The sequence below is a fragment of the Eleginops maclovinus genome, chromosome 22 (genome assembly GCF_036324505.1).
Source record: "Eleginops maclovinus isolate JMC-PN-2008 ecotype Puerto Natales chromosome 22, JC_Emac_rtc_rv5, whole genome shotgun sequence".
Taxonomy (NCBI): domain Eukaryota; kingdom Metazoa; phylum Chordata; class Actinopteri; order Perciformes; family Eleginopidae; genus Eleginops; species Eleginops maclovinus.
The window spans coordinates 13,406,944-13,416,099 of NC_086370.1; the positions used below are offsets into that span (position 1 = coordinate 13,406,944).

Below are 9,156 nucleotides of genomic sequence, written 5' to 3' on the forward strand. Positions count from 1 at the left end.
AGCTGGAGCAACTCGCATCAGCTGGCGCAGGTCATGTGCCTTCTTACTTCCTTAGAGAAGCAGAAGTGAAAAAGTGTTGTTCAGCCTGTTGGATGGGGCCCTCCCACCAAAGCTGAAAGAAGAGTGGCTTTGCTTTTTATAGCTATGGCATGTATGAATCAAAGTGGCAGGATCCTATGATTAACCAAAGAAGCCAGACCAAACCACTTGTAATAAACAGGGTTATCTGCAGAAAGTAAAGGCTTTGATTTATAAGTTTGTTTGTTTTTTTATTACTGGACAGGTACATTTGACTATTATAAAAGGTAAACACACTTTTAAAAAAACATTAAAAAACACCCAAACAATATTCTTTGCTTTACATTTGGGCACTTGCTAATGGGCGTTTACTCATAATTAGATAGGTTTGTCAGTGTGGTTTCAATGCTTGTTTAGGGTAACTGACCTGAGATTGGGCAACTACAGTTTTTGTATTTGTACAGAAAAATAAAACCGGTGCATAACTTGCTAAACAGCGTCACCTTGTGGGTTTAAATGGTATATATATGGACATCAGGCATGCAGTATAAAGATAATCTCTCCCACAAATTAAAAAACCCTGCTCAATTATAGTACAAACGGCTGTTTTGGTAGGAACACAATTACCGATGTAGTTAATGACAGAAATGGAATTAGCTCAATCTGTTGCTTTTCATGGGCATATCTGGCACATTGAGATTCTACAAGGTTATTTGGGTCTTCCATTTAAGGAAAATCTCACTCGTGATTTTAAACTACTGTATCCTATTGAGAACATTCAACATTCTACAGAAAAACAAATGTCAACTACAAAAACACAACATCACAATACACCTGCCATTTTACTCACCCGAAAAAAAGGAATTACCTTCACGTGCTGAAATTGAAGCCACACTGACAGAGCTCTTTGGCCTGTAAACCCCATTCAAGGCATATTATTCCCTCTGCAGAGTGACGTTTAAATAGATCGTGCTACAGGGCCTGCCTAGTGTTGTCCCAAGTCGATAACGTATGCTTTGACAGAGCTGTGGCTAGGTCGCATCGTTTTTTTTAAAGGTGTTAACACATTTTTATAAACTGACGGAACGTGCAATTGATACGATGACTATTATCCCACCCGAGTAACTCTCATTTCAGTCGGTGTCGCTATCTCTGGACTGCAGGGTGAAGTCTCGCTGTGCTAAAATACATTAATAATACCTAGCCTAAATAATTGAACGTCCTACATTGTCAGTTTTCAAACCCAATGTTGTTGTTGTTACGCTTAAAACAACATGTACAAACAGTCTGCAAATGGATGTCCCAACATTTAATGCTCAGTAATGACACGAAAACCTTGTTAATAAACTTTTGGCGATACCGAATCGTCTCTGCTGATACCTTATTTATAGGAGCCAAGTATTTTGTTGACGCGCTGACATCACAGGCCATGTGACCTACTGCGACCAATTAGGTGTCCAGGGCGTGGTCTCCCCCAATCAGTTTAGCACAATGAACGATTCCCGTTTACTCTGCAGCGAAAAATGATATACCTTCTCACTTTACGTTATGATGTTGTAGCGCTTCATCCGAGGAGCTGATCTATGTTTCCGTTGCAGTTTGATTTCGGGGGAAATAGGCCATCTCTGTCCACCCATTATAATGGATCCGATCCCTATTTACTCGGATGGCGATGGAGACATATTTGACTGTATACAGACGGGAAATATTGAACAGTGTATACAGTTCGTTGAAAATGACCCTTCAATTCTCAAGGAAACAGGTAAGTTGCAATAAGAAAAAAGATCTGGCCAGTGTTGTTTTTTATTTACCTCATATTTGTGTGAAACTACGGGCCACTGTTTCCTGCTGTGTTCCTGTGAGGCTATGTGTAGCCTACAGTTATTAGCCTGTAACTGTCAGTGATCGTATTTCCTGATTTCCCCCATTTTAAAGCCAGAAAACTGATGATGACATTGATTTCCAAGAGATAAACATGTTTTACATAGGTTATGGTAGAAATACTAAAATACCTTTAGTTGTTGACTGAAGTTACTAATGATGGGGTCCGAGAATAGCAAGCTGCATGAATGTGAGGGAGCTCATTTTTTTTGAATGCTCTTAATGTTTTTCATATATTGGCTCGTTTTATGTATATTTTATTCTCTTTACTTTTAAAGAGTGATTCAAAGTGCCATTTCATAATGTTTTTTGTTTGCTGCACTATTTCTTAACTTGCTTGGCCTATACAGATGTGTCTTTAATTTAGACTTGTGTCACAATGCCAACCAAGGGGAAACCTAACACGGCTGCAGCTCAACTGTAAAGGCCAAGCACAGATCTAATTGGAGAGGTCATTTAACAACATAGCACTTAAGTCACATTGTGCCAAAGGGAACCCTAACCTTGAAATGCACAGGGTTTCGAAGATCAACATATACTTATATTGTTAGCCACATAAACTGCAGATCTAACTGTGATAACCATGTGTTTCTCTTCTTCCAGGCTGGGGTGGTTTCAGTCCTCTTCACTATGCTGCCCTCAATGGTAACCGTGCCATGGTTGACTATTTCCTTAGTAATGGAGCTGACCCTAACCTGGCAAGTAACGCAGGACAGACATGCTTTCATTTTGCCTGCAGGTGAGTTGTAGTTGCATATTTAGCTTACTAAAACAAACATTCCTGGAACCTCACGTTGACAATACTGTGATGTGAATTGAATTCATTTTCTTCTGTGCTTGATAAGGTTTGATAACATTTTTTGACTTCTATAAGGCAGGGGAACATATTTATCATACACCTAATGATGCAGTATGGAGCCGATTTGCGCCTCATAGACCTGCAGCAAAAAACATGTCTGCATCATGCAGTTTCTGGAGGCAGCATGTGAGTAGAAGAAACATGTCACACTTAGTTGTTTTGGTCTGTTTCATAGTCATCCTGCACTAACTCTTAGGTATCTTTCCCAGTGTTGCAGTGCAATTTTTGTTGGAGACAGGAATGTTCAGATTCTCAGACACAGACATGTACCATGTGACGCCCCTTCACCTGGCTGCATCCACAGGCAACACAGAGCTGGTCCGATATTTGCTCAGAGACCAGGTATGATATTGTCTTTTCATTATCACTAACTTACATGCTCCTTTCAACAAACGCTTGAACTCAGTCTTACATTTTAAAGCTCTATTTAAAAATAAAATAGGATTTGAAAGGGTAGGTATTGCTGTGACACCCACTGATGATTACCATGCAACAATGAAATGTGACTTCACTCAACTTTTAGCTGCTTTCAGTGTCTTTTAGCTGGTTTGTTTGGTCCTCAATACCACACATTTACAGTATGGTTAACATTTATATATACTTCCATTTTGTAGGTGATCAGTTAAATGCTAAGATGCTTTTGTGAATCTTGGTCAAGAGCGGATATACTTTAGCAACTGTGTACCTCAATCCTCTGTTTGTGTTTCAGAGGTGTGCTGTGGATGCAGTTGACCAGCAGGGAGCGACAGCGCTCCATGTTGCAGCAGAGAATGGCGGCGTGGAGGTGTGCTGGACACTAATGCAGAGATCTGGGTGCTGGATGCTCCATCTGAAAAACAACAGCGGCCTCACACCACTGGATCTCAGCAAACAGGGCAAAACATTTAGGTGAATCTGCTGTCTCTAGAAATGTCTGCAAAATCAGTGACTACCTGCCAACCACTGCATGCGATAGTTACACTCCTCAGTACCTCAGTAGATATTTGGTATGTTCACATTTCTTGATGACTTCTTTCTCCTGGGATCCTAATGTTGATTAGTGTATTGCTTTACTGTGTGTTTCTCTTTAGACATCAGCAACTCAACAAGCTTCTCATTCGGTACATGAAGGAGCCAAAATACCACAGGCCCAAAGAATCCAATGGTGAATATTCCACAGTACATTTGATCATGTATTTAGCAATGAAAACAAGGATGCTTACTATGTTGATGCTAATAATGGCACTGTAACATGAGCTGTGTGTGTGTTTATGTGTTGTTGCTTTTGTTTCTTCTCTCACCAGCTTTGTATTGCTGGTCACTGTTATTCCCAACCTTAAGTGGAGCTACCATCCTGATAATAGCAACCGTGTTGCAAGGCTATGGGGGGATAACATGCACATTGCTCTTCCCCTGGCTGGCCAGAAGTATTTTCACACAGTTCCACCGCATAACCACATACCAAAGGTTTGACCAACATTGTTTTAAGTATAAAATATGAATTACTAAGTATACTTATTCTTTGTTATATCTCTATCGTTTTTTCTTCTAGGTTAGCTAACCCGGTCTACCTGGGAACGCTCATAGCTGGCTTGATTCATTCCCTTTTCTGCTTCTATGGAAGAATAATGCCTAATATCCTTAACAAATGTTTCAAGTTGACTCTCATGCCTATGTTTATTTTTGTTGTTTCTTGTCCTGCTAGATATATGACATAACTTTCAAAAATGTTGGTCAATGGGTCTTTGGTGCTTTAGCTTTAAAATTTGATCTTATTTTTTGAAATTCTTGCATGATAAATATTACGATGCCAACATTGTGACCAATATTTCTATGTGTGACAAGGTATTTCAAAAGTGATAGTTTTTACTAAATGACCTATAAATAGCCTGCAATTCCAGTTTCACTCATAGCCACTGAATATTTAAAGTGCAGAATTCAGTGTTAATTTATAAACACACTTGTAGCCTGAAAACATTTTGATTTTGGACAGTCCTCAAGCTTTATTGTGAAATCTGTCAACATGATAGTACCCTCCTAGTTGTATTGCTTTCCAAAATATATACAGTAAATTCTAAAATGTAATTAAGGATTTTGCATAATAAAAATGTTCATCCTTAATGTTTTGAATGTGTGTGGCCGATCAGTGCTCTCGTCAACCTGTCAATGGTGCACTTCTCCCTTGTCCTGGGTTTGTTATGTAAGATCCTGACTCAGGATCCTGGAACACTGGACAGAGCAGACACAGATCCTCGGTTCTCCTGTATCGCTGACCTGGTGGAGAACAACCAGAGCCCTCACAGGTTCTGTCCATACTGTGAGGTAAGACATTTACACTGGCCTAATCCAGCAGCAATTACACCAGCTAACTAATGAAAGCAATGATAGGAGGATAGCCAAGGACACTGGACACACCAGAGGAGGAACTGAAGCATAATGAGTGGTTTGTCTTTCAAAGTAAAACAGGAAATACAATATGCAGAGACGCGGGATATTACAGAAATGCACAGCAAGCAGTCCTTGCCTTGGTGTGTTTCGTCGAACAGCTCAGTTGAAAAAATGATGTTACTATAAAATCTGTCTGGGCCCTGCAATTAAATATGATCAAATATATATGGTCATAGGCATCTGCCAATTGATTCCATAACAATAAAATACAAAGTTTGTCTTAAATGTTGAGGAAAAGAAACACTAATCTATGCCGTGCTTTTTTTAAAGGTTTCTGGAAAAGTTTAAAATGCACCATTCTCTAGAAGGTCTAACTCATATAATAAGTATGTCTCTCTCCTCCCCACCCTGTCTTTCCTTAGTTATACCAGCCTGACTACACTAAACACTGCAAGCTGTGTGACGTGTGCATAAAAGACTACGATCACCACTGCCTATTCCTCAACCGATGCATCGGCCGTGGTAACCACCGCCTCTTCGTCTTATTCATCCTCTCCATGTTGATGGCCCACCTTCTTTTTGTTTCCACGGCAACAAGTTACCTGTATGACATGAAGTACATGGGCAGTTACATCTGGTTATCGTGGTTTACATTGTTAGGGGACGAGTTCTGGGTTGTGTCCCTGTTGGTTATGAATGCACTGACGCTCCTTTGGGAGGTATGGCTACTCATAGAGCAGTTTGATGCTGTTTCCTCGGGAACAACTACCTACTTTGGACAGAGTGAAAGCTCAGCACGACAGCGGTCACTAGCACAGCGCTGGCCTATAGTGCTGTCGTTTCTGCTGGAGGGTCGCAGACGGGTGGGAAGCGGACAAATGAGAGAGGACAAAACTTCCATAGACATTTAAAGTCAGTTTGTCCTGTGCTATCTAATTTCATCGAGTTTACAGCGTCACTTGTGCGCACTCAACCTTGATAATGTCCTCTTTAGAATAAATGGCTCCGTAATGCCATATCATGTTGTACTTGAATGTAAAATGAGCTTATATCACACTGTTCTATTTAAATTCACTAAAGGCTTTAGAGTAGATTTGATGGCAGGTTTGTCCATAAAGTGGATAACTAGCCCCTAGAGTTTAGACGTTCACCTAGTTTTTAGAGACCTCACTGAATACTTTTAAGATAACAATGTTCTAATAATTAACTTGTTGGATTACATTGTACTGTGAAAAATGCATACTTCCAAAACTGTGTTTTAGCAGGGAACGCCTCAGAATGAATTTTCGTACATCTGTTGTTATATTCCACATCACCATACCTTTTTTTAACACTATTGTTATGTTGAATAAAATTACGTAATGGTGTAAAGCATCATTCAAAGTTGTGAAGATGTGTGGTCTCATAACTTTAGAAGGTCCTGTGATTAGCTAGTGATAATGGTTAATAGCAGGTGCAATGTTAGACTTTGTTCCTCACATAATGTCATTACCTCTCTGACATGCTCCTGGTAATTTGAGTCATGACACTTCCTCTGCTCTCACTAATGAGATCTTTTCATGCTTTCAATTAAACACACTCATTTCCTTTGTGTCCCTCAGGACCCTATATCAAGATTATATATGATGTTCCCCACACCCTTCAGAGGATGGTGTGTCTGCACTTTGTGAATGGCTATATCACGCAATATTATTTAGTGTCTGCTGTAGTAAGTGCATGTAAGCCTATGAGTGCTTTTACTGTCCCTGGATCAGTGTTATTGTATTGTATAACTGGCTGCCACTTGTTAATATACCAATACATTTTATATGTTCTAACATAATGTATCTGCTGTTACAGTTTCTCTTGATTCCCAATATGAAACCTCACATTTGTGCCATGATGATTTTTTATGCTGTATGAAAAATATGCTTGATAAAAATACATGGAATATCTGCCATTAAATAAAAATCCAAAAACTAATTGATCTCTTTTAGTCTTCATAAAATAAAATGCAGATACTTTGCCTACTCCTCAGTTGATTAGTAATAGGGTACTGCATCATATCATATAAGCTTATCACTTTTCTTTTGGTAAACATAAATACATTAAGTAACAAGGAAATATAGAAATAGTTAAGTATGTCAAAAATGTTTTAAATCAAATTTAGCACTTATAGAGTTAATGTACTTAGATACTTTCAAACATAGGGTGTGTGGCTAGATACAGACAAACATTTCAACATCAAAGCTTTTAACCTATCCACTCATCCATGATACATTAAATCACTTTCAGACATAGCATTGAATTTCACTCTGTTTCCTGAAAAAATGTAAGTATCCATATCTGAAGGAGAAACTCATAATATTGTTTACACAGAAGTCAGCAGTTTTCACTTCTCCATCAAGGCAGCTCACTTCCCTGGTGAGAGACAGACTGAAAAATCCAGAAGAGGACGACAGTTAGAAAACATCGCACAGCTGTGTTTTATTTCTCTGTAAAGCAGTACCTACCACAGCAGCTGCTTGAGACTGTGTGAGCCTTTCATTGGCAGCGCAGAGAGTCTGGCTCCAGATTCAGAGTCGTCAGGTCTGCCAATCCAAGATGACATGGCAAGTAATACTCCCATGACTGTCTTTATTTCCTTCCTTCTTTCAGAGTCTGTTCACATCAGCATGTTTCAGGCATGCCTCATTAGTGTGTTACTAATGGCAGCCATAGTGGCCCCTTCTCTTTAGAGTATGTGAATGTCATATGATTTGATTCTTAGTGATTATCAAATAAGCAGAGGACTGAGATGTCAGTATTGCCATTGTTCAGACGCTGAGTGTGTCTATGTGTGTTGAGGCTAGAAATGGCCCCAGTGGAGAGGGATACTCCATGCAGCGGGTTCACTGCCATGAAACCATACAGGACTCCTTTGACCAGTGGCAAACCAAAGGAATGGGCAGGTAAAACTCTGTTAAGTTTGTTTTGAACAATTATAATGTGTCAAGCAAGGTGGCTGTCAACTGTGTTGCTTTTGATTCCACTTTCTGAGCTCTAATAAACATGTTGCTCTAACTGTATGATATATTGGTCTCTACACCATTGCTACAGTATCTATCTGTCAGGGGAGGAGCTCTTTCAATTTTGAAAAAGTAAAGAATTACTTTCCCGAAGATATGTCCCTGCTACTTACGTACTCTACTCCTTTACAAGGCCTTTATCAGGGGATGTATGACCATGACCATTCTTCATTGATTGTTATGTGTAAGTTGAGCAGGTTATTTTTTCTGAAGAGAAAGCTTAGTCAGCAGTGTCCACGTACTGCACTTTTATTCTCATCCAGCCTTTTGAACTGCAGCATTTATCTGCTTTAACACATCCACTGCAACCCTTTCAGGCTGAATAGGAACAAGAACATCACACCCTTGAGTGCTGTGGCTTTCATCGCACAGATTGTTGAGTGACTGAGTAGTGTGGCATTTCCCCTCAGACTATAAATCTTGGCCCGAATGAGCTGGGATACTAAATATGAACAGTGGAGTTTTGTCAGTTTTAAACATACCATATGTATCAAACATCTGCCATTGATTATTGGTTCTGACAATACAATTGGACACTTACTCTGCATCAAACATTTAGTGGTATAAATAGTGTCAGTTAAATCAAATGTATTGATCTGAGGTTTCACTTCGGGTACCGAAGAGACCATAATCAAATCTTCATGAGTAAACAGCTGAAGGGTTTGTGGAGACTGTAGAGCAATGTGGGAGCCAATGCAAAGAAATGGGTGACAAGACAGAGGACACACAGCCAGACATATTTATAGATGGTGAGAAATTGATACTGAGAGTGTGCAGCAGAAGGCAGAGAGACAGATATCTAAGGAGAGGGAGCAAGAGAGGGAGAGAGTGAGAGTGGGCAGGGCTCTAGGTATGTGAGAACAACAGTACGCCGGCCAGTGGGACAGACAGGCCGAGTGAGAAGAAAGAAAGGAGGGGTGGAAGTGGTGATTGTGTGGTTAAGGGCTTGGAAGCGTGTGTGTGTGTGTGTGTGTGTGTGTGTGT

At 39.9% G+C, this 9,156-nt stretch overlaps 2 protein-coding genes across 5 annotated transcripts in view; both read left to right on the forward strand.

The window, feature by feature from the left end:
- The first annotated feature begins 1,482 nt into the window (after positions 1 to 1,482).
- Positions 1,483 to 7,087, forward strand: si:ch211-223a10.1 (palmitoyltransferase ZDHHC13). The gene is made up of 10 exons (XM_063874127.1): positions 1,483 to 1,780; positions 2,503 to 2,638; positions 2,774 to 2,884; positions 2,968 to 3,100; positions 3,468 to 3,646; positions 3,829 to 3,902; positions 4,042 to 4,204; positions 4,290 to 4,372; positions 4,869 to 5,059; positions 5,548 to 7,087. Exons 1-10 carry the CDS (start codon positions 1,660 to 1,662, stop codon positions 6,034 to 6,036), a joined length of 1,680 nt encoding a protein of 559 aa, XP_063730197.1. The 5' UTR covers positions 1,483 to 1,659; the 3' UTR covers positions 6,037 to 7,087.
- A 468-nt stretch (positions 7,088 to 7,555) lies between these two features.
- arhgap22 (Rho GTPase activating protein 22) overlaps positions 7,556 to 9,156 on the forward strand; it is a 13,110-nt gene continuing 11,509 nt past the window's right edge. Inside the window, exons 1-2 of one of the 4 annotated variants that reach the window (XM_063875331.1) lie at positions 7,556 to 7,720; positions 7,952 to 8,055. In XM_063875331.1, the coding sequence (XP_063731401.1) occupies positions 7,959 to 8,055 (97 nt within the window). In that variant the 5' untranslated portion in view covers positions 7,556 to 7,720; positions 7,952 to 7,958. The other 3 variants (XM_063875330.1, XM_063875329.1, XM_063875332.1) reach the window with 3 other exon arrangements.